Source organism: Eriocheir sinensis, chromosome 42, assembly GCF_024679095.1.
Source record: "Eriocheir sinensis breed Jianghai 21 chromosome 42, ASM2467909v1, whole genome shotgun sequence".
NCBI lineage: Eukaryota > Metazoa > Arthropoda > Malacostraca > Decapoda > Varunidae > Eriocheir > Eriocheir sinensis.
Window position 1 is genome coordinate 9,544,395 of NC_066550.1, and position 25,000 is coordinate 9,569,394.

General features: G+C 39.0%; 2 protein-coding genes across 59 annotated transcripts in view; one reads left to right on the forward strand and one right to left on the reverse strand.

Moving 5' to 3' along the window:
• Nucleotides 1-3,667, reverse strand: part of LOC127009951 (tripartite motif-containing protein 65-like) — a 130,056-nt gene extending 126,389 nt beyond the window's left edge. For 8 of the 49 annotated variants that reach the window (XM_050883515.1, XM_050883512.1, XM_050883517.1 and 5 more), the window contains exon 1: nt 3,008-3,665. In XM_050883515.1, coding sequence (XP_050739472.1) covers nt 3,008-3,292 — 285 coding nt within the window. In that variant the 5' untranslated portion in view covers nt 3,293-3,665. Of the gene's footprint in view, nt 1-680 lie in introns of those variants that run through there. The other 41 variants (XM_050883502.1, XM_050883508.1, XM_050883505.1 and 38 more) reach the window with 24 other exon arrangements.
• Nucleotides 1-25,000, forward strand: part of LOC127009945 (neural-cadherin-like) — a 309,853-nt gene that overhangs the window by 135,489 nt on the left and 149,364 nt on the right. For all 10 annotated transcript variants that reach the window (XM_050883484.1, XM_050883485.1, XM_050883489.1 and 7 more), the window contains one exon: nt 60-100. The gene's annotated coding sequence lies outside the window, so the exon portion shown is untranslated. The remainder of the gene's footprint in view (nt 1-59; nt 101-25,000) is intronic.

Below are 25,000 nucleotides of genomic sequence, written 5' to 3' on the forward strand. Positions count from 1 at the left end.
CTTGCATTATTCCCCGTGTTGTTTCTCTAATTATATCTTTATTTTCTTTCCCTTTACAGACTGGTGGCGCGTTGCTGGGCTCCTCATCTTGTCTGCTTTGGTAAGTGTTGTTTTTATTGTTTTTTCTCTGTTCTCTATTTTCTTTTTCTTTATTTTGTCTTTGTTTGTTTTTATCGGATTTTGTTTCTCTGGTTATATTTTTCTTTACTTCAGTGTTTCCTCGGTTAAGAGAAAGGTGGTAAGGAGGAAAGATGGAGGGAAAGAAAACAGAGAGAGAAAGGGAAAGAAAGCAATAGGAAAGAAGATACGGAGGAAAGAAAGAAGATAGGAAAGAAGGAAAAAGAAAAGAGGAAAAAGAGGAATGATGGAAGGAAAGAAAACAGAGAGAGAAAGGGAAAGAAAGCAATAGGAAAGAAGATACGGAGGAAAGAAAGAAGATAAAAAAGAAGGAAAAAAGGAAAGATAGAAGGAAAGAAAGACAGACAAAAGGAAAGAAGATACGGAGGAAAGAAAGAAAATAAGAAAGAAGGAAAAAAGCTGCCGTAAGCGACGTAGTCCATGTTTTACTGGGCAAGGATAGGACAGACTTTTTTCATCAAGTATATTTACGTAATTCACAGAACACTACACTGGCCGGTACAAGGATGCCCAAGAAACTAACACATTACACCCAGTATATATGTAATGCACAGAACACTACACTGGCCGGTACAAGGATGCCCAAGAAACTAACACATTACACCCAGTATATATGTAATGCACAGAACACCACACTGGCCGGTACAAGGATGCCCAAGAAACTAACACATTACACCCAGTATATATGTAATGCACAGAACACTACACTGACCGGTACAAGGATGCCCAAGAAACTAACACATTACACCCAGTATATATGTAATGCACAGAACACTACACTGGCCGGTACAAGGATGCCCAAGAAACTAACACATCACACCCAGTATATATGTAATGCACAGAACACCACACTGGCCGGTACAAGGATGCCCAAGAAACTAACACATTACACCCAGTATATATGTAATGCACAGAACACCACACTGGCCGGTACAAGGATGCCCAAGAAACTAACACATTACATCGTGTTTAAACAGTGCACGAAACCTCACGGAAAATATCACCCCGAATGTTACAAGAAAGCAACGAAAAACTACCCTCACAGCACCACCACAGTCACCTCCATAACCTTGCTGTGGTGGTGGTGGTGGTGGTGGTGGTGGTCATTACCCTCACAACACCACCACAGTCACCTCCATAACCTTGCTGTGGTGGTGGTGGTGGTGGTGGTGGTGGTGGTGGTCATTACCCTCACAACACCACCACAGTCACCTCCATAACCTTGCTGTGGTGGTGGTGGTGGTGGTGGTCATTACCCTCACAACACCACGCCACAGTCACCTCCATAACCTTGCTGTGGTGGTGGTGGTGGTGGTGGTCATTACCCTCACAACACCACGCCACAGTCACCTCCATAACCTTGCTGTGGTGGTGGTGGTAGTGGTGGTGGTCATTACCCTCACAACACCACGCCACAGTCACCTCCATAACCTTGCTGTGGTGGTGGTGGTAGTGGTGGCGGCCATTACCCTCACAACACCACGCCACAGTCCGCCACAGTCACCTCCGTAATGTCCCTGTGTTGGGCTGCCTCGGCCACCACGTGCAGTCCGTCCACCACCTCACCGAAGACAAGACCCCCACCACCATCCTGACGGTCTCTGGTGTAGATGCCAAACTGACCACACTCACCCCGGGTAGGGTCAGGCCACACCAGCCCAAACACATCCCCCGCCCGGCCTGACTTCCGGTACTCACCCTCACCAAGGCCAGGCAGCAGGACGCATGATCCACTACCATCGTTACTCTCGTAGTCCCCGCCCTTCACATACTCTCCCGCCTCCCCCTTCTTCACCACCCCGTACAACCTGGTGCTAACGTAGGAGGGGCCGCGCTGCCCCGTGCACAACAGTATGAACTGTCTGCCCCGCGGGGTGTCGGGGCTCAGACGGATTTGGACCCGCCGCGGCGCGCTGCCCGGCCAGGACAGGTCCAGGAACACCGTGCAGGGGGGGGAGGGCGGCACAACCTCGCTCACCTGCAGGGTTGCCGCGCCCCGTGGCGGGGGAAGGTCCTTCAGGGCGTGGAGGCACAGCTGGCCGGCTTCAAGGCTTATTCTTGCGTGTCGGCGCTGACCTTCCGCCTGGTGGACAGCAAACACCCGGCCAGCCTCCAGCAGGCGCCTGACGGGCTGCGTCAGGCTGCGGAGGTCCTCGGCCGTCAAACTCCCAGTCCAGATGAGGTGCAGTCTGTCCATGACGGTGGAGTCTGGGTCTGCCTGGGGCCTTGGCTCCTCTGTAGCAAGTGTTTCCAGAGCCGCCTGGACAGCCTCCAGGGCTGCACTGGATGCCTCGTTCACCTTCCTGGCGGTGGTGACGGTGCTGGCATCAGGAAAACCTTCTCGGCACTCCTCCACCGCCTGCTCCGCCTCGCCAGTACAACGAAACACTTCAGGCATCGCCGCGGCTGCTTCTTGCTCTGTTGTAAGGGTGCGCAACGTCTCCAGCGCGGCCTGCAGCCCCTGCTCCCCCTTCTTCAGCTCCTCCTCCTTGGCCGCCGCACGGGACTCTTCCTGCTGCAGGAGCTCCCTGGCACTCCTGCTCTGGTCCACCAGTCCCAGGAGCCTGTCCTCCAGCTGCTGCTGCCGCCCGCGCCAGCCTGCCAGGGTCGTCTGGTACTGGTCCAGCTGCGACTGAGCCTCCCGGCAGGCGGTGATGGCGGCCACGACTGTGGCCTCCTGTTCCTGCAGGAAGGAACGCATTTTCTTGGAGAGACCCGCCGCCTCCTTCTTGCCAGCCGCTGCTGCTGCTCCTTCCCCTTCCCCGGCACTGGGTGGCGGCGAGGCTGCTGCTGCTGCTCCTTCCCCTTCCCCGGCACTGGGTGGCGGCGAGGCTGCTGCTGCTGCTGCTGCTGCTGCTGCTGCCGCCACCTCAGCGTCTCTCATCATCCTTATGAAGGCCTCAACAGCAAAGCAGACAGGGAACTGCCCTCCCTCGGGCACGGCGTGGCTGACGCGGCACTCTGGGCAGGCAACACGGCCCAGCACCTTCAGCTGCTCTATGCACAGCGTGCAGACAGTGTGGCCGCAGGGCAGGGTGCGCGGCCGGTGCACGGTGCCATCATAGCCTGTCATGCACACTGGACACTCCGCAGGGCTGCCGGCAGTCTTCATGTTCTGCACCTGTCTCGCGCCGCCCCTCCCTGCAGCCTCCATGACGCTGGTGGTGGTGGTGGTGTTGAGGGGCTGTGATGGTCTGACACACTCTCCTCGCCGTGGCAGTGTTCCGTGAGGTGGTCACGGGCGTGGTGGGCGGACACTCTTCTTCAGGGCGGCACGGCTCTGCCTGGGAGTGGACGTCGCTGAGTGCTGCCCACGACTATCAGTGTGCTGATAGTCTCCAGGGAGATGATCAAAACACTGATAGTCTCCAGGGAGACTATCACTACAGCCTTGGTGCGTCTGTGCTGATGATGATGTGAGGGGGCGAGGGGAGGGAGACACACGAGCCTGAACAATTGAGTCCTTCACTCAGCTCGACCTGCCATCTGGTGGCCCTCGTGGAATTGCCAAAAATATCATGCATGCGGACTTCGTCAAATAATTTTTCGTTAGTATTTAGAAATTATATATGTACCTTTCTCATAGCTACGGTACAGAGAACACTGACTTACAAGTAGTATTTAAGAAACGTTGATAAGTAAAAAATAGAAAATTAAAATCTATATTTCATCCCACATAAACAATCGTCACTTGCTATATGCTGTTCTCTTAAAGTTCCATACAGTGAATGTAATATTATAAGATGCTAAAGATGTAAGTATTATGATTTAAATTATATAAAAGAAATAAGCTTAACATTTGCTGGCGGCAGCGTGCGACATGTTCAGCAGCGGTGTGAACACCCTCCCGCGCTGTGCCTGGAGGGACGGAGGAAGGCATCGTGTGTGGGGCAGCGGCGTGCCAGCCGGAGGAATGTTGAGTGGCGAAATTTCAACTCCTTCAACCACTACTTGTAGGAGATTGAATGCATGACGCCATTGTTGGGCTTGTTTGGCTTTTCTTTTCTTGCATGAAGGAAATATTTAGCCAGGAGCATACACTGATGCCTTCCTGTTAACCACGCGATGGAGTGTTGTCGGATATATCGATGAATGCTTTTATTTTGCCAACAGTGTTCATTATGACGACATGAATGATGCACAGCACTCAGATTTTTCTGTAAACATGATAGTGACCATTACAACTCTGATGTTTTGATAGTTTGGTGCAGAAAAATGTCAATTGAGAGAGAGAGAGAGAGAGAGAGAGAGAGAGAGAGAGAGAGAGGAACGACGAAAGAAAAAAAAAGGAGAAATGAAAGGAGGAAGGAAAGAAAGACAGAGGGAGAGAAAGGGGATGAAAAAAAAGAAAGAAGGGAAGTATGAAAGAAATCAAAGGAAAGAAAGACAGAGTAGAAAATAAAGAAATAGAGAAATAATAAGAAAGAAAGAAGGAAAGTACTAAAGAAAAGAGGAGAGAGGAAGAAAGGAAAGAAAGACAGCAGAACAGAAACTAAAAAGGGAGAAATAGAAAGGAGGAAAGAAGGAAGGGAAGAGAGAATGAAATAGAGATAAAGAATAAGAAAGAAGGAAGGAAAGTAGTGAAGAAAAAAGGAGAAAAGAAGGAAGGAAGGAAAGACAGCAGAACAGAAAATAAAAAGGGAGAAAGGAGGAGAGAAGGAAGGGAAGAAAGAATGGAATAGAGATAAAAAATAAGAAGGAAAGAAGGAAAGTACAAAAGAAAAAAAGGAGAAAGGAATGAAGGAAGGAAAGACAGCAGAACAGAATATAAAAAGGAAGAAACGAGGAAAGAAAGAAAGGAAGAAAGAATGGAATAGAGAGAAAGAAAAAGAAAAAAGAAGAAAGGAAAAAAGGAAAGAAAGAAAGAAAGACAGCAAAAGGGAAAATAAAAAAAGGGAGAAAGAGAGGAAAGAAGGAAGGGAAGAGAGAATGAAATAGAGATAAAGAATAAGATAAAAGAAGGAACGCACTAAAGAAAAAAGAAGAAAGGAAGGAAGGAAAGAAAGAAAGACAGCAGAACAGAAAATAAAAAGGAAGAAACGAGGAAAGAAGGAAGGGAAGAAAGAAAGAATAAGAAGGAAAGAAGGAAAATACTGAAGAAAAAAGGAGAAAGGAAGGGAGGAAAGAAAGGAAGCTAAACAGAAAATAGAAATGGGGAAAGAGAAAGGAGGAAAGAAGGAAGGGAAAAAATACAACAGAACAGATGATAAAAAGGGAGAAAGGAGGAAAGAAGGAAGGGAAGAAAGAATGAAATAGACAATAGAGAGAAAAATAAAAGAGACAGACAGACAAACAAACAGGGACAGACAAAGACCGAAACAATGACTCTTTACCCGCAAATAACAGCTCACACATTTTTTAAGCTTTTCCGAGTTTGCTTTCTGTGCTGTCATTTGTTTTGAGGATGCAATATCAATCATCTACATAATTACGGTGCTCCCTCGGCCACTTGCTTTCTCTGCTGCGATGTGCGCTTAAAGGCCTCCCAGCCAGTCGTTTTAGTATAATTGCAACATGTTTCATACTTGTAATTTAATGTATGTATATATGCCAACACGCCTCCTGTGCTGTGTTTCAACTCCGTGTTATTCTCTTTCAAAACTTTCATTATTCTTCTTCTGTGTTTATGTTGTACTCATTTTGAACTCGCTTTTTCTTTCCTTTTTTTTCTTTTCCGTTTTCTAATCTTGTTGTTCTCTTTTTTTTAGCCATGTCTTACTTTTCTATTATTTTTTTTTCACTCATTTTTAACTTACTTTTTCTTTATTTATTTTCTTCTCCATTTTCTAATCTTATTTTCTCTTTTATTTTTTTTCAGCCCTGTCTAACTTTCCTATTCATTTTACTTATTTTTCACTCATTTTTAACTTTCTCTCTTTTTTATTTATTTTTCAAGCACTCACTTTTTCTTTTGTATTTTTTTCTTTTTCCTTTTTTAACTTTATTTTTCTTTTTTATTTATTTTTCAAGCATTTTTAACTCAATTCATCTTTTGTATTTATTTCTTTTTCCTTTTCTAACTTTTTTTTCTTTTTTATTTATTTTTCACCCATTTCTAACTTTCCTATTTATTTTTCACCCATTTCTAACTTTCCTATTTATTTTTCACACATTTCTAACTTTCCTATTTATTTTTCACCCATTTCTAACTTTCCTATTTATTTTTCACCCATTTCTAACTTTCCTATTTTAACTTTCCTATTTATTTTCACCCATTTTTCCTATTTATTTTTCACACATTTCTAACTTTCCTATTTATTTTTCTCACTTTTCTAACTTTCCTATTTATTTTTCACACATTTCTAACTTTCCTATTTATTTTTCACCCATTTCTAACTTTCCTATTTATTTTTCACCCATTTCTAACTTTCCTATTTATTTTTCACCCATTTCTAACTTTCCTATTTATTTTTCACCCATTTCTAACTTTCCTATTTATTTTTCACCCATTTCTAACTTTCCTATTTATTTTTCACCCATTTCTAACTTTCCTATTTATTTTTCACACATTTCTAACTTTCCTATTTATTTTTCACCCATTTCTAACTTTCCTATTTATTTTTCACCCATTTCTAACTTTCCTATTTATTTTTCACCCATTTCTAACTTTCCTATTTATTTTTCACATATTTCTAACTTTCCTATTTATTTTTCACATATTTCTAACTTTCCTATTTATTTTTCACACATTTCTAACTTTCCTATTTATTTTTCACCCATTTCTAACTTTCCTATTTATTTTTCACACATTTCTAACTTTCCTATTTATTTTTCACATATTTCTAACTTTCCTATTTATTTTTCACATATTTCTAACTTTCCTATTTATTTTTCACACATTTCTAACTTTCCTATTTATTTTTCACATATTTCTAACTTTCCTATTTATTTTTCACATATTTCTAACTTTCCTATTTATTTTTCACACATTTCTAACTTTCCTATTTATTTTTCACCCATTTCTAACTTTCCTATTTATTTTCACACATTTCTAACTTTCCTATTTATTTTTCACACATTTCTAACTTTCTATTTATTTTCACCCATTTCTAACTTTCTATTTTTTCATATTCTTTTCCTATTTATTTTTCACATATTTCTAACTCTCCTATTTATTTTCACATTTCTAACTTTCTATTTATTTTTCACACATTTCTAACTTTCCTATTTATTTTCACATTTCTAACTTTCCTATTTATTTTTCACATTTCTAACTTTCCTATTTATTTTCACACATTTCTAACTTTCCTATTTATTTTTCACATTTCTAACTTTCCTATTTATTTTTTCACATTTCTAACTTTCCTATTTATTTTTCACACATTTCTTTCCTATTTATTTTCACACATTCTAACTTTCCTATTTATTTTCACACATTTTTAACTTTCCTATTTATTTTTCACACATTTCTAACTATCCTATTTATTTTTCATCCATTTCTAACTTTCCTATTTATTTTTCACACATTTCTAACTTTCCTATTTATTTTTCACACATTTCTAACTTTCCTATTTATTTTTCACACATTTCTAACTTTCCTATTTATTTTTCACACATTTCTAACTTTCCTATTTATTTTTCACACATTTCTAACTTTCCTATTTATTTTTCACACATTTCTAACTTTCCTATTTATTTTTCACACATTTCTAACTTTCCTATTTATTTTTCACACACATTTTCTCCTATTTATTTTCACACATTTCTAACTTTCCTGTTTATTTTCACATTTCTAACTTTCCTGTTATTTTTCACACATTTCTAACTTTCCTATTTATTTTTCACACATTTCTAACTTTCCTATTTATTTTTCACACATTTCTAACTTTCCTATTTATTTTTCACCCATTTCTAACTTTCCTATTTATTTTTCACACATTTCTAACTTTCCTATTTATTTTTCACACATTTCTAACTTTCCTATTTATTTTTCACACATTTCTAACTTTCCTATTTATTTTTCACACATTTCTAACTTGATTTTTCTCTGGTGTTCATTTTTCACCTATTTCTAACTTTTCTGTATTTTTTTTTTCTTTGCCCGTTTCCACCATATATATTTTGCTGTCTTTATTCTTCTCTCTCGTGTCTAACTTATTCATTCTTCTTCATTTAACTTCTTTCGTTGCTAATTCATTTATTTTTTTGTGCATTTTTCTTCTTCCATTTCTAACTTATTTATTTTTTCTGCATTTTTCTTCTTTCATTTCTAACTCATTTCTTCATCTGTATTTTTCTTTTCTTCCATTCTTTACTCATTTATTTTTTCTACATTTTTCCTTTTCCAGTTTTGTATCTCATTTCTTCATCAGTATTTTCCTTCTTTCGTTTCTAACTCATTTATTCTTTTTTGCATTTTTCCTTCTTCCATTTTTATTACTCATTTCTTCATCAGTATTTTTCTCTTTCCATTTCTAATTCACATATTCTTTTCTGAATTTTTCTTCTTCCATTTCTAATTCACATATTTTTTTCTGTATTTTCCTTCTTCCATTTTTTAACTCATTTCTTCGTCTATATTTTTATTTTCTTCCTTTCTTAACTCATTTATTTTTTCTGCATTCTTCCTTTCCCATTTTTCTAACTCTCTTCTTCCATTTCCAACTCATTTATTTTCTGCATTTTTTCTTCCATTTTAACTCATTTCTTCATCTATATTTTTCTCTTCCATTCTGAACTCATTTATTTTTTTCTGCATTTTTCTTCTTTCATTTCTAACTCATTTCTTCATCTGTATTTTTCTTCTTTCATTTCTAACTCACATTTTTTTCTGTATTTTCCTTCTTTCGTTTCTAACTCCTCTATTCTTCTGTCTTTAATTCTTCTCTCGCTTCTAACTCAATAATCATCCCCTTGTATTTATTCTTCTCGTTTTACTCTTCCTTTTATCTCTCAGTGTTGTCGTTTAATGTATCAAAGACTTCTTGCTCAATTTATCTTATTTACTTTATTTACTTTTGTTCTTATGTTATTTTTTACTATTATACTTTACTCTCTGTTACGTTATTTTGTTTGTTATTTGTTTGTTTTTCATTGCTCTTTATTTCACTTTATTTTTCATTGTTTGTATTTGCATTTTTTATCATCAAACTTTATTCTTTTTTGTGTTTATTTATTATTATTGTTGTTATTTGCTTTTTGTTATCAGGTTTACTCTTTCCTGCTACTTTATTTATTATTGTTGTTATTTTCTCCTTTTATCAGGTTTACTCTTTTTCCTGTTACTTTATTTCCTATTGTTGCTATTTCCTCTTTTTATCAGCTTTACTCTTTTCTGTTACTTTATTTCTTATTGTTGTTATTTTCTCCTTTTATCAGGTTTACTCTTTTTCCTGTTACTTTATTTCCTATTGTTGCTATTTCCTCTTTTTATCAGCTTTACTCTTTTCTGTTACTTTATTTCTTATTGTCGTTATTTGCTCTTTTATCAGGTTTACTCTTTTTCCTGTTACTTTATTTCCTATTGTTGTTATTTTCTCCTTTTATCAGCTTTACTCTTTTCTGTTATTTTATTTCTTATTGTCGTTATTTGCTCTTTTATCAGGTTTACTCTTTTCTGTTACTTTATTTCTTATTGTTGTCGTTATTTACTCTTTTATCATGCTCTGCTCGTTATCTGTTTATTCATTGTTACTCTCGTTGTTATTTGTGATTATCCACTACCATATTTTTCTCTCATTTTATCCCGTAAGCCATTTCCATATCTGTGTCATTGTATCTTTCAACGATATGGTCAAATATACTCTCTTAAACTCTGCGTCCTGCATAACTATTTTCTTCTCTATTCTAGTTTTTTAAGTTATTCATTCATATTTCCACATTTCACACTATTTTCCCATTTCTCTGTAATCTTTCTCCTTAATGCCTTGATTCGCATATATTTTGATTTTTTTTGCTACATTTTTTTCCACATTCTCTATTCCGTGTTTCAACTCATTATCTCATATTCTACATTATTTTTTTTATCACAGCAAAGGAAGCAGGTTAAGGGCAAAGGAAAAATTATGACATTATTTTCATTTAAGTTTATTTGTTCTACTATTTGTACCACGGGCATTTTCCACAGTCCTTATTCCATGTTTCAACGTTATTTCCTCCTACTGTACGCAAGGGAAAAATTATGACATCCTTTTTATTTAAGTTTATAATTTTGTTCTACTGTTTGTACCACGGGCATTTTCCACAGTCCTTATTCCAGGTTTCAACGTTATTTCCTCTCCTACTGTACTCTCTTTCTTCAGTAATCTATTCCCGTTTCTGTGTAATCGTAACTTCTTTCAACGTTATCAAGTTTACTGCAGTCTCTATTTTCACATTCTCTATTGCATGGTCGAATTTTAATTATTTTCTGTTTTACTTCACTCCCTTTTATGCAAGTTATTTCTATTTCATTTTCATTTTCACATCTTTCAGCTTTGTCATTAAATGTGTCACTGTTAATTTCCTTCAACAGACACTTTGCACAAATATTTTCCATGTTGTATCATATTTTCTCTTGCTCTTTATTCTTCTTCTGTAAGCTGTTCCATTCTCAGTAAAAGTGTCACATCACTCACGGGTACAATGCAAGCTATCTCGTTTAATATCTTGCACGAACCATTTTCCATGTTTTGTTTTATTTTCTTATAATTTATTCTTCTTCTGTAAGCTATTCCTTCCTCAGTCAAAGTGTCTCATCTTTCAAGGTACAATGCAACCGATCTCTTTCAATGCCTTGCACGATCCATTTTCCATGTTTTGTTTTATTTTCTCTCAATTTATTCTTCTCCTGTAAGCTATTCCATTCTCAGTAAAAGTGTCACATCTCTCAAGGGTACAATGCAACCGATCTCTTTCAATATCTTGTACGATCCATTTTCCATGTTTTGTTTTATTTTCTCACAATTTATTTTCCTCCTGTAAGCTATTCCATTCTCAGTAAAAATGTCACATCTTTCAAGGTACAGTGCAACCAATCTCGTTTAATACCTTGCACGATCCATTTTCCATGTTTTGTTTTATTTTCTTACAATTTATTTTCCTCCTGTAAGCTATTCCATTCTCAGTAAAAATGTCACATCTTTCAAGGTACAGTGCAACCAATCTCGTTTAATACCTTGCACGATCCATTTTCCATGTTTTGTTTTATTTTCTTACAATTTATTCTCCTTCTGTAAGCTATTCCACTCAGTAAAAGTGTCACATCTCTCAAGGGAACAATGCAACCGATCTCTTTCAATGCCTTGCACGATCCATTTTCCATGTTTTGTTTTATTTTCTCACAATTTATTCTCCTTCTGTAAGCTATTCCTTCCTCAGTAAAAGTGTCATCTCTCAAGGGAACAATGCAACCGATCTCTTTCAATGCCTTGCACGATCCATTTTCCATGTTTTGTTTTATTTTCTCACAATTTATACTCCTCCTGTAAGCTATTCCTTCCTCAGTCAAAGTGTCGTATCTTTCAAGGTACAATGCAACCTATCTCTTTCAATGCCTTGCACGATCCATTTTCCATGTTTTATTTTATTTTCTCACAATATGTTCTCCTGTAAGCTATTCCTTCCTCAGTCAAAGTGTCTCATCTTTCAAGGTTTAATGTAACGTGTCACTTTTAATATTTTGCAGCATTTGGTTTCATTAATATCTCCCCTTTAACCTCTTCCCTTCTTCTATTCCCCTATTCTTTTCATTTTTTCCCTTCCATTCACAGTTCCTTTCTCTCCTCCCTTTCCTTCCATTCCCCTTCTTTTCCCTTCCCTTTTTCTTCTTTCGCAGATGCTTCCTCTTTCCTTTCCTTCTCCTTCTCCATCTACTTAATATTTTTCTCTTTCGCTTTACCCTTCTTCTTCCATCCCCCTTCCTTTCCCTTCTTAACCCTTCCCTTGTTTTCTTTCGCTGTTGTTTCCTCTTCCCCTTTTCTTTTCTCTTCCTCTCCCTTCCTCTTAACCCTTCCCTTGTTTTCTTTCGCTGTTGTTTCCTCTTCCCCTTTTCTTTTCCCTTCTTCTTAACCCTTCCCTTGTTTTCTTTCTCTGTTGTTTCCTCTACCTCTTTTCTTTTTCCTTCCTTTCCCTTCCTCTTAACCCTTCCCTTGTTTTCTTTCTCTGTTGTTTCCTCTTCCCTTTTCCTTTTCCCTTCCTTTCCCTTCTTCTTAACCCTTCCCTTGTTTTCTTTCTCTGTTGTTTCCTCTACCTCTTTTCTTTTTCCTTCCTTTCCCTTCCTCTTAACCCTTCCCTTGTTTTCTTTCACTGTTGTTTCTTCTTCCCCTTTTCTTTTCCCTTCCTTTCCCTTCCTCTTAACCCTTCCCTTGTTTTATTTCGCTGTTGTTTCCTCTTCCCCTTTTCTTTTCTGTTCCTTTCCCTTCCTCTTAACCCTTCCCTTGTTTTCTTTCGCTGTTGTTTCCTCTTCCCCTTTTCTTTTCTGTTCCTTTCCCTTCCTCTTAACCCTTCCCTTGTTTTATTTCGCTGTTGTTTCCTCTTCCCCTTTTCTTTTCCCTTCCTTTCCCTTCCTCTTAACCCTTCCCTTGTTTTCTTTCACTGTTGTTTCCTCTTCCCCTTTTCTTTTCCCTTCCTTTCCCTTCCTCTTAACCCTTCCCTTGTTTTCTTTCGCTGTTGTTTCCTCTTCCCCTTTTCTTTTCCCTTCCTTTCCCTTCTTAACCCTTTCCTTATTTTCTTTCTCTGTTTCCTCTTCCCCTTTTCTTTTCCCTTCCTTTCCCTTCCTCTTAACCCTTCCCTTGTTTTCTTTCTCTGTTGTTTCCTCTTCCCCTTTTCTTTTCCCTTCCTTTCCCTTCTTAACCCTTATTTTCCTTGTTCTTTCTCTGTTTCCTCTTCCCCTTTTCTTTTTCCTTCCTTTCCCTTCCTCTTAACCCTTCCCTTGTTTTCTTTCGCTGTTGTTTCCTCTTCCCCTTTCCTTTTCCCTTCCTTTCCCTTCCTCTTAACCCTTCCCTTGTTTTCTTTCGCTGTTGTTTCCTCTTCCCCTTTTCTTTTTCCTTCCTTTCCCTTCCTCTTAACCCTTCCCTTGTTTTCTTTCGCTGTTGTTTCCTCTTCCCCTTTCCTTTTCCCTTCCTTTCCCTTCCTCTTAACCCTTCCCTTGTTTTCTTTCACTGTTGTTTCCTCTTCCCCTTTTCTTTTCTGTTCCTTTCCCTTCCTCTTAACCCTTCCCTTGTTTTCTTTCGCTGTTGTTTCCTCTTCCCCTTTTCTTTTCCCTTCCTTTCCCTTCCTCTTAACCCTTCCCTTGTTTTCTTTCACTGTTGTTTCCTCTTCCCCTTTCCTTTTCCCTTCCTTTCCCTTCTTATTTGTCTACATGTCTCCACAATAAATTCCTTCCCATACTTTACTCCTCTTTCATTCCTGGATTTCTTTATGTATTTTTCCTACCTGGTGTTTCCTGTAATCAAGTAATGTTTCTCGTCCCTGTATTCTTACCTACCATTGTTTTCGTATATTTCACTTGAGTTGTTCTTTTTCTTCACTGTTATTCATGTTCTTCTACTCCTTTGATCTTAATAATAGTCTTTTTCACTCCCCTATGTCTATTAGTGTTATTCTTTCCAGATAGCTTCATTTCCTACCATTGTTTTCATATAGTTCACGTGAGTCATTCTTTTTCTTCACTGTTATTCATGTTCTTCTACTCCTGTGTCTTAATAATAGTCTTTTTCACTCCTCTATGTCTATTAGTGTTATTCTTTCCAGATAGCTACATTTCCTTCCATTGTTTTCATATAGTGTGCTTGAGTCATTCTTTTCTTTATTCACTTTCACATGTTCTAATACTCCCGTGATTGCTATGGTAGTCTTTTTCACTCCTCTCTGTCTATTAGTGTCAATCTTTTCATGTACCTTTCCTACCATTGTTGTCATATAGTTCACCTGAGTTGTTGTTTTTCGTTACTGTTATACATGTTCTAATACTCCTGTGATCTTAATTATAGTCTTTTTCACTCCTCTATGTCCATTACTGTCATTCTTTTCATGTACCTAAAACATGTACACCCTCTACAGTTATTTTTCATATGTTTATTCTCTACAACAAAGTGATTCCTGTGATTAAGTGATGCCTCTTTCTTCTTTATCCTTTTCTACGTCTGTTTTCCTACATCTTATGACGTCGATACATTTTGCAGCTTTTGTGTAGCATTCTCTACCTCTTACGTTCGTATATTTACAGCACTATACACATTTCACCTTTTGTATATAATTTTTGATGATGTGAGTCCCTTTAACCTGTCAGCTGCGATTGTCAAGGATTTGGCCTTCACTGGTAGCCTGGTGCCATATAGTCCCAGGTCTTTCTCTGCCTCTGTGGTGGATAGTGGAGTGTTTCCCATGTGGTATTGGTGTGCTGGATATCCCCTCCCAAGGTGCAGGACTTTACATTTTTCTTCACTGAATTGTAGCAGCCACTTTTTGCTCCATTCCTGTAGCTTGGTGATGTCTTCTGGTAGGGAATCCGCAGTCAAGGGGTTAGTGTGGTCCTGTTCACAGCCGTTTCTCTATTTTTCAACAATGTTATCACACACTTCAAAGGTTTATTTATGAAGAGTCTCTCACTATCTTTCACTTTCTTCCCTCCCTTCCTTGTTGCCTTCTTCCTTTACCTTCAGTTTTTTTCTTTCTCCTTTTCGTAACTTTCCTTAACTTTTCTCTCTTTCCCTCTTTCTGTTGCTTTATGTTTCCTTTCATTACGCTTTTTCAACCCTTCCCTTCCTTTCCTTCTTCCTTTCCCTTCAGTTTTTCTTTTTCTCTTTTTTTTTTTTGTCTTTCTCCTTTTCGTAACTTTCCTTAACTTTTCTCTTTCCCTCTTTCTGTTGCTTTCTGTTCCCTTTTACTACCCTTTTTTAACCCCTCCCTTCCTTTCCTTCCTTTCCCTTCAGTTTTTCATTTTCTCTCTCTTTTGTCTTTCTCCTTTTCGTAACTTTCCTTAACTTTTCTCTTTCCCTCTTTCTGTTGCTTTCTGTTTCCTTTCATTTGCCTTTCATTCCTTTCGTAACTCCTTCCTCTCTCCGCCATTCCTTTTCGTCTCCATCTTCTTTATCTCTGCTCCTTTCCTCTCCTTCTCCATCTCCAGTCGTTCATCCTCGTCACAGTGAAGAAAAAGAGGTTGGAAAGCTGATTGGTTGATGTTTGTTATTAATTTCCTGCGCCTCCGAGATTTACACAGTCCACGCCCTCTTTTCTACAATTTACTTCCACCCGTTTCCGTCATATTTCCCGCCGTGTTTTTGCCCTTTTAACAGAGTCCTTTGCACCCGCCTCTCGTATTCCCTCGCAGCTCCAGCCAGAAGGTCAGACAGGCTTAGGCTTTCCCGAAGAGGAGGAGGAGGAGGAGGAGGAAGGGAAGGGGAAGGAGAATGAAGGGTTGAGGGCTGTGAAATGCAAGGAAGAGGAGGAAGAGGAGATGGAGAAAGCAAGAGAGGTACATTAAGAGGAGGAGGAGGAGGAGGAGGAGAAGAGGAGGAGGAGGTGAAGGAAGTTGCAAAATAGATGCATTATTAGAGGAAGAAGGACGTGGAAAAGGAGGAGGAGGTGGAGGAAGAGGAAGAGGAAGAGGAAAAGAAAAAGGAAGAGGAGGAGGAGGAGGAGGAGGAGAAGAGGAGGAGGAGGTGAAGGAAGTTGCAAAATAGATGCATTATTAGAGGAAGAAGGACGTGGAAAAGGAGGAGGAGGTGGAGGAAGAGGAAGAGGAAAAGAAAAAGGACGAGGAGGAGGAGGAGGAGGAGGAGGAGGAAGAGGAGGAGGAGGAGGAGACTCTAGTCTCGTTAAATTAAATGATATTGACGTATTGGCTTGTACCTGAGAGAGAGAGAGAGAGAGAGAGAGAGAGAGAGAGAGAGAGAGAGACTGTATATTACTATGAATTTTGAATAAGTATGTTGAAGCTACGATTACTGCTTCTTTCCTCCTCCTCCTCCTCCTCCTCTTCCTCCTCCTCCTACTCCACCTCGCCATTTAATATGCTGGTGCAACTGTAATGAATTTTCTCTCCCTCATACGAACGAGGAAGGAGGAGGAGGAGGAGGAGGAGGAGGAGGAGGAGGAGGAGGAGGAGGAGGTGAGAGAGAGAGAGAGAGAGAGAGAGAGAGAGAGAGATAATGGTGTTGATATAGGTTGTGTAATGGTGCTGGCAATGGTGTTTGTGGTCATGGTGGTGATGGAGGTGATGATAATGGTGGTGGTGGTGGTGGTGGTGGTGGTTATGATAATGGTGGTGGTGGTGGTCATGGTGGTGGTGGTGTTGAGGGCGTAATATGAACACAAATGAAAGAAAGAAAGGTAAAAAAACATATCTCCATTATCTTCGCTCCGAGAGAAAGGAAAACAACAGGGAAATGAAAAGAATGGGCCGGAAGGAAAGGAAAAGAAAGAAGAGGAAGGAGGAGGAGGAGGAGGAGGGGGTTGAGGAAATAATGCTTTTAAATAATAATAGGAATAATAACAACAATAATAATAATGATAATAATAATAATAATAATAATAATAATAATAATAATAATAACAATAATATCTGTGTCTATCTATCTATTTATCTATCTGAGGGTCCTCTTTAACGAGCCCAGGCCGTTATTGGCGCAGGCTGAGATCATTTATAGTGGCTGCCGTGATGGGTGACTTTTGCCCGGCCCACGCTGCCCCCCGGTGCTCCTCTTGATCGAGGTCATTGAAGTTTGAGTTGATTGACGATCTGGTTGAGAATTGCCAGCGTGCATCTTTGAGACTCGAACCTTGGCCCTCGGGACTACCACGCCCGCACGCTGAACACTCGACCTTGATTGGATGGCTCGGTAAAGGAAAGAGAAAAACATTTGTCAGTAATTGATTTTGCATTCCTTGATTCATTTGTCTTTGTTTCTCTCTTTTGTTGTTGGATTACGAGGAATAGGAAAGAATAGGCTGCGAGTAACATTTTCCTTACTCTTTTGTCCGTCACTCTCACTCTTTTGTTATCGTTCCAAATTTCTGTTTGTCTATTTGTTTTGAATTCTCCATCGTCTGGCCTCGGGAAGGGAAGAGGAAGTGTTGTCCCCGGTGACTATTTTAACATTCTTACTTTCTCTAATGATTCCTAATTTTTATGGTGTATTTATATTTCTTTATCGCAATCTTTTTCTCTTTCTCTCTTAATTGCTTTTTTTTTCTAAGCAGGAAGACGAATAGGGTTTGCGAGTAATTAAAATGTCTCTCTCTCTCTCTCTCTCTCTCTCTCTCTCTCTCTCTCTCTCTCTCTCTCTCTCTCTCTCTCTCACCTTCACCCCTCTCTTTCACGTTCAAGAGTCATGTTATATAATGAACCTCCTCCTTCGTAGAGTGGCGTTCTATCACTACGTTCTGAAAGGAGGGTGAAAAAATCTGTGAAAGTCTACGTTTTTTGGTCATAACATTTCACAAACTCCTGCTCTGAAAAAAGGAGGAAATAAAATAGATAGGATGAAAGTAGATAAAAGAAGGAAGGTAGAAATAGAGGATGAAAAGGGAAGGATAGGAAAAATAAATAGAAAGGAATAAAGCAGATTAAAAAAAGGTAGAAATAGAAAATGAAAAAGAAAAGGAAAGAAGAAATGAAGGGAGGATGGACGAGAAAGAAAAAATGGATGAATAAAAACAAATAAAAGAAAAAGAAAAAAGAGGATAAAAGAAGAAAGGCAGAAATAGAGGGAAAAAAAGGAAAGAAGAAATAAAGGAAAGATGGACAGGATATAAAGATTGTAGGAATGAAAACAGAAATAAAATAAAAAAAAAGGAAAAAAGCAGATGAGAGAAGAAAAGCAGAAATAGAGGATGAAAAAGAAAGGAAAGGAGAAATGAAGGAAGGACGGAAAAGAAAGATTGGAAGAATGAAAAAAAAAGTAAAATTTAAGGCAAAAAGGAATTATATGTTTGAGTTAGATGAAAGACATTTACTTAGATTTACTTACACGTGATATAATTTTTTTCTCTTCTTTATCTTTTCATACGTTTTCAGGAATAATTTGCCGTCGTTCTTGAAAGGGCCGTTGAGAGTGCAACCTTTCTTTATGTTTATTTATTTCGTTTTAATCTACTACGTGTTTAAATGCTTTCCTTTTTTTTTCTTCTTTTTTTTCGTTTGTATTTAATGTTTAAGAGCGAGTCATGTGCAGCTAACGACGTGTGTGTGTGTGTGTGTGTGTGTGTGTGTGTGTGTGTGTGTGTGTGTGTGTGTACGAAATAATGAAAGAGGGAAGTGGAGTGGAAAGTATAGGTATTAAAAAGGAGGAAAAAGAGGAGGAGGAGGAGGAAGAAGAAGAAGAAGAAGAAGAAGAAGAAGAAGAGGAGGAGGAGGAAAAGGAATAATAATGAAAATGAAAATGGAAGAAATTATGGAGATGGAAGAGAAAAAAGAAAAAAGAAGGAAAGAAAAATGAACGAATGAACGGAAGAAAGATACTGAAAGAGGAATAAGAGAAGGAAGGAGGAGGAGGAAGAGGAGGAGGAGGAGAAGCGGAAGGAGTAGGAGGAGGAGGAGTTGGAGGAGGAGGCTATAAAAACTAAACTGGAGAGGAAATAAGAAAATGGAGAAAACCAGAAAAGATTTGTAGGAGGAATAATAATAATAAGAAGAAGAAGAATAAGAATAAGAAGAAGAAGAAGAAGAGAGAAGCACAAACAAGGCAAGCGAATTAAGGAAGAAGATAAAAATCACAAAACAAATAAACTTAAAACACTAAAAAAGAAAAGGAATAGAGGAGGGAAAAAAATATAAAAGGAAGAAGAGGTCAAGTAATACTGTAAGAATAATAGGAGGAGGAGGAGGAGGAGGAGGAGGAGGATTTTTAAGTCGAAGAAGATGAAATTGGAGAAGAGAAGAGGAAAAAGAGAGAGAAAAAGGAGAAATATATTAGTTAGGTCATGCATGGCTGAGAGAGAGAGAGAGAGAGGATGAGATTGCAGCATGATAGAATAAGTAAAAAAAATATATAGTTGAAAGAAAATGGAAATACGTAAATAAATAAGAAAGAAAAGAAAGAAAGAAAAAACAAAAAATAGACAGTAAAAAGAAAGAAAGAAAGAAGGAAAATCATAAAGAAAGTTAAAAAAGAAAGAGAGAATAAAAACGACGAGACTAAAAAGAAAGAAAGGAAGAAAGAAGGAAACAAAGAGGCAAGGAAAAAAAGAAAGAAGGAAGAAATCAAGGAAAGAAAAAAGTAAGAAACGAAAAAAAAACGTAAAAAAGAAGAAAAAAAACGAGTGAGAAAGAAAAAAACGAAAAACGAGTGAAAAAAAGTGAAAAAGGAGAAAGAGATTAATAAGATGAGGAAGGAAAATATATGACGGGAGTTTTTGTGAATGGTGGAAGAAAAATGGGATATTCATGATAAAGAAAATGTGCAGTAATGATGGAGGAAAGAATGCGGGGAGCGGAGGAAAAGGAAGGGAGGAAAATTTTGGGGGAGGAAGGAGAGGAAGGAATGGGGGAAAATTTTAGGGGAGGAAGGAGAGGTAGGAAGGGAAGGAAGGGAGAAAAATTTGGAGGAGATGAAGGAAGGGAACGGAGGAAAATTGAAGGAAAGGAAGGAAGGGAAGGGAAGGAACGGAGGGAAATTTGAGGAAAATTGAAGGAAGAAAGGAAGGGAAGGAAGAGGGAAGGAAGAAGGAAGAAGGAGGAAGGAAGGAGGGGAAAGGAACGCAGAAAAATGTTAGGAGGGGAAGGAAGGCAGAAAGGAGAGAGAGAATGAATAAACAGATAGAAAGAAAGAGAATGGAAAAAAGAGAAGGAAGAAAAATAAGAACGTAAAGAAAGAGGAAGAGAGGAAGAAGAAATAGGAGTGAAAAAAAGGAGAGGAAGATAATGGAAGAGAGGAAGAAGAAAAGGGGGTAAAAAAAAAAAAGAAAATAATGAAAGAGAGCAAGGAGAGAAAGGGATGAAAAAAAGGAGAAGGAAATAATGATGGAGAGGAAGGAGAAAAAAGGGTCATAAAAAGGAGAAGTAAATAATGAAAGAAAGGAGGAAAAGAAGGAAGGAAGAATAGAGATTGAAATAACGAAAAGAAGGAATTTGTGAGGAAGGAAGGAAGAATGGAAAGATGATAATGCAGGAATAAATTTAAAAGAGATAAATGAAGGTAAAAGAAATAGAGGAAAGAAAATAATAATAAAAAGAGAAGTGAAGGAATGGAAGAAAGTAATTAGAAAGAAAGAAGGAAGGTAGAAAAGAGATTGAAATAACGAAAAGAAGGAAAAAAGATAGCAAGAAAAGATGGAAAGGAAAGAAGAAAGAAAAAAAAGAAAGAAGGAATGGATGAATACAAAAAAAAAGGAACGAAATCTATATGAGAATTATAAAAGCAGAGAGAGAGAGAGAGAGAGAGAGAGAGAGAGAGAGAGAGAGAGAGAGAGAGAGAGAGAACAGTCGGATAAAAAGGATAACAGTGATAGAGATAGAGATTGTGACAGATAACACAGATTGCTTTGTGAGGATCAGAGAGAGAGAGAGAGAGAGAGAGAGAGAGAGATCAGACTCGATAAAAGTACGTTTGAAAAGTTTATTCACTTCTACTACTACTACTACTACTACTACCACTACTACTACTACCACCACTACCACCACCACCACTACCACTACTACTACTACTACTACTACTACTACTACTACCATCATTGACCTTCCTTTCTCACTAATAATAAAAACAGAGGAGGAGGAGTAGGATAAAGAAGAAGAAGAAGAAAAAGGAAATTAAAGATATATTGCGAGAGTTTGAAGATGATAAAAAACTGTTTGATCTTGAGGGCGATGAGAGGAGGAGGAGGAGGAGGAGGAGTGATGGATGGGATGGGAGGAGGAAGCCAGGAGGAGGAGGAGGAGGAGGAGGAGGTGTGAGGAAGACAACTGTGATGGAGGAGAAACGGAGGAAAGAACGATGTGTTACCTTTGTGAATTCTCTCTCTCTCTCTCTCTCTCTCTCTCTCTCTCTCACAATAGTCTTTCTCTACACAAACATATTCCTGAGGCTCGTGTCTTCATCAATTCCCTTCCTCCTCCTCCTCCTCCTCCTCCTCCTCCTCCTCCTCCTTTCCCCTTTGTTGTCTTCCTTTCTCCTCCACATTCTCTTCTCTCCCTCCTCTCTTCCTTCCTTCTTTCCCTTCGTTTTTTTTTTACTCCTTTTTTTCCTCCTCTTCCACGTTACCTCCTTTTCCTCACTTTTATCTTTTCTCTTTTCCCTCTTTTATTCCTTCATTCTTCCTTCCTGTCTTTTCTTTTCCTCTCCCTTCTTTCCTTCTTTCTCTTTTCCCTCTTTCTTCCTTCTACTTTCCTTCTTTTCTCTCCTTTATCCCTTCATTCTTCCTTCCTGTCTTTTCTTTTCCTCTCCCTTCTTTCCCTCTTTCTCTTTTCCCTCTTTCTTCCTTCTATTTTCCTTCTTTTCTCTCCTTTATCCCTTCATTATTCCTTTCCATCTTTTCTTTTCTTTTCCTCTTCCTTCTTTCCTCTTTCAATTTTCCCTCTTTCTCCCTTCTCCCTTCCCTCTTTTCTCTCCTTTTATTTCTACCTTTCCTTTACTCCTTTCCTTTTTTCCCCCTCTGATTCTCTTTTCCCCATTTTCCTTCTCTTTTCTCTCCTTTCTCTCCTCTGTCCCTTCTTTCTACCCTCCCTTCTTCTGTGTTTTCTCCTCCTCCTCTTCTTTTCCCCTATTCTCTCCTTCTTTATCTTCCTTCCCAACATTTCTCCCTTTATCAATATTCTCCCAGTTACTCATTTATCCTGCTTCTCTTTTATCTTCTTTCCTCCTCTCTTTATTTCTCCATTCCTCTTTATTTTCTTCCATAGTTTCCCCTTCGTCACCAATTTTCTTCTCGCCTTTCTGCTGTTATTTGCCTTTCCTCACTTTCCTCTTTATCTACTTCTCTTTGCTCCTCCATTCTTATTAGTTATGTATCTTGATTTTCGTCTCATTTCTCTTTGTTTATTTAATCGATTTTCTTTCCTTCTCTTTATATTTCTAAATTCTCTTATCTGCCTTTTCTTTTTCTCCCCTTTCTCGTTTCTTTCCCTCCTTCACTATTTATTCTTCTTTTTATCTTCTTCCCATTCTCCCTGTTTTCCTTTGTCTTCATACTTATTTTTTTTCTTATTTTAATTTTCTAGTCTTTTTCCTTTCCCTTTCTTCCTTGTTCTTGCTTCCCTCCCTCACTCCACGTTTTTTCGTTATTTTTTTCTCCTTTTTTCAACTTTTTTTCTCCTTTCTTCCACTATCTTCTGCAGACAGACAGACTATACCTTTCTCTTTCTTCCTTTCTCCTTTTCTATCATTCTTTCCCCTTTTTTTCTTCCTTTAAAGTGTTTCCATACTATTCCTTTCTCCCTCTTTCTGTATGCTGTCTAAATTGTTTTCCTCCTTTCCTCCTCCTATCTACTTCCCTCACTCCTGTTTATGTACTGAGTCTCCCTACCTTTCATTGTCATAGTCTCCTTCTGCTCTTTTTCCCTCCTCGCCTTTCCTACCTCCTTTCTACTGTCCCTCCCTCCTTCCCTCGCCGCTCCAGTCCCCCACGTTCAGCAATAAGCCAAAGTACAATCATCATCATCAACATCATCATTATCATCATCAATAGCTGCTACACTAATGCTGATTCGGCGCCACCTATTGTGTGTGTGTGTGTGTGTGTGTGTGTGTGTATGTGTGTGTGTGTGTTAAGAAGGGTGTGTGCTGTGTTTTACCGGAGAGGAGGAGAAGGAGGAAGAGGAAGAGGAGGAAAAGGAAGAGAAATAGAGGAGGAGGAGGAGGAAAAGAACGAGGAGGCGGAGGATGGAAGGAGGAGGAAGAGGAAAAGTAAGAGGAAATTAAAGACGAAGAGGAGTCGGAGGCGGAGGAGGAGAAGGAAAAGGAGGAGAAGGAGATGAAGGAGAAGGAAAAGGAAGAGGAGGAGGAGGAGGAGGGAGGGCCAGGTAGGTAGGTAGCCAGGTAGAAATATATCCCAGCTTTACTCTTTTTCCTCGTCCTCGGCTTTGGAAGAGGAAATATGCGAGTAAGAGGATGCCATTATTCAAGAGGAAGGTGGTGATGGTGGTGGTGATGGTGATGGTGGTGATGGTGGTAGTGGTGATGGTGGTGATGAAAGACTTTGTAATGTTCAGTTTCTCTTTCACAAACTTTCAAACTTTATTACTGGGAAACTTGATGGTCCTTTGAGAGAGAGAGAGAGAGAGAGAGAGAGAGAGAGAGATTTATCACCGTCATTTAACACCATGGCAATCTAGTCACCACCACCACCACCACCACCACCGTCATCACCACCACCACCACCACCACCACCACCACCGCCGCCGCCATCGCCATCAGGTTAATTGGTACTCAGGTTATGGAGGTCAGCTGGCAATCATCAAAGTTTGTCTGTTCTTATTAACGGAAAACACCCGTGGGATTCGTACCTCTGATTGGCTGCTTCTAATGTGAGCGGTTGTTGTTGTTGTTGTTGGTGGAGGTGGTGGTGGTTGTGGTGGTGGTGATGATGGTGAGTTGATTTATTTCACCTCCATTTATTTTTTTTTTTTTTTGCCGAAGGACATTGTTGATTTTATTTCCTCCCAGTCGTTAAGTTGTTGTTATGTCCTTTTTATTTTCCCATTTCTCTTTTTTTTTCCTATTTACAGATGACTTCCAGGATCCTTATTTTTGGTTTTTGTTTGTTGTTGTTGTTGTTGTCTGTGTCTGTGTGTATATGTATCTATTTCACTTCTATCATCTGTCTGTTAAATTGTAAGTCTGTCTATGTGTCTGTTTTCTCTGTCTGTCACACTCGGCCATTCCTTGTCTTTCCTTTCTCTTCCATTCTGTCACCTTTCCTTCCCTTCTCTCATTCCCTCATCCTTTCCCTCTTCTCTCTCTTCCATTCTATCCTACTCTCTCTCTCTCTCTCTCTCTCTCTCTCTCTCTCTCTCTCTCTCTCTCTCTCTCTCTCTCTCACACACACACACACACACACACACACACACACACCATTATCAACCCATCACAGAATCACAGTTGTTCCATTCCCCATGTAACAAGAACTAGACTACACCATCTATCTAATCTATTTATCTATCTTTATCTGTCTATATCTTCCTCCTTCCCCATTATCTCCCACATGCACACCCTCCCTCCCTCTCTCTCTCTCCCCATTATCCCCGCATCCCAGAATCACAGACCCTCCCATCCCGTGCAACAAGAGCAAGACTGTAGCATCCCATTAGCCGCTCTCAGCTCGGGGGAGACTCGCTCTTATAACGTAATACTCCACTTAACGAACGAATGACCTTCCTCTTAACGGAACGCGAGAACATATGCGTGAAATGACCTCTCCCTGAAAAATATGTGTGTTGGAAATGTTTTTATCTTTTTATTTTATTTATATGTTTATTTGTTTTGTTTGTGTGTGTGTGACGTGTTTGTGAAATGGCCTCTCCTTAAAAATACATGTGTTGGGAATGTTGTTTGTTTCGTTATTTAGTTTTTTTTTATGCATTTCCTTATTTATTTTATTTTATTTATTTATCTCTTTATTCTTTATTTTTGGGTGTGTATTTAGCTCTGTCGGTATTACTGTCTCTCCTTGTCTCTGTCTGTCAGTATTTGTGTTTTTTGTGTTATTTTCTCCACCTGTGTATGGGGTGTTTTTACCTGACAGATGAGCTAATTACAAACATATTTATTTATTTTTATTTGTCTACGTACAGCTTTATCTCTCTTTCTGTCTCCTCTCTGTCTGTCATTGTGTGTGTGAGTGTGTGTGTGTGTGTGTGTGTGTGTGTGTGTGTGTGTGTGTGTGTGTGTGTGTATAAAGTGCTTACCTGTGATGGACTAATTGGAAGCGTACTACGTGTTGATCTCACCTGACCTGTTAACAATGTCACCTTTCCCCCTTACCTGTGTGTTGGAATGATTATCAGCCT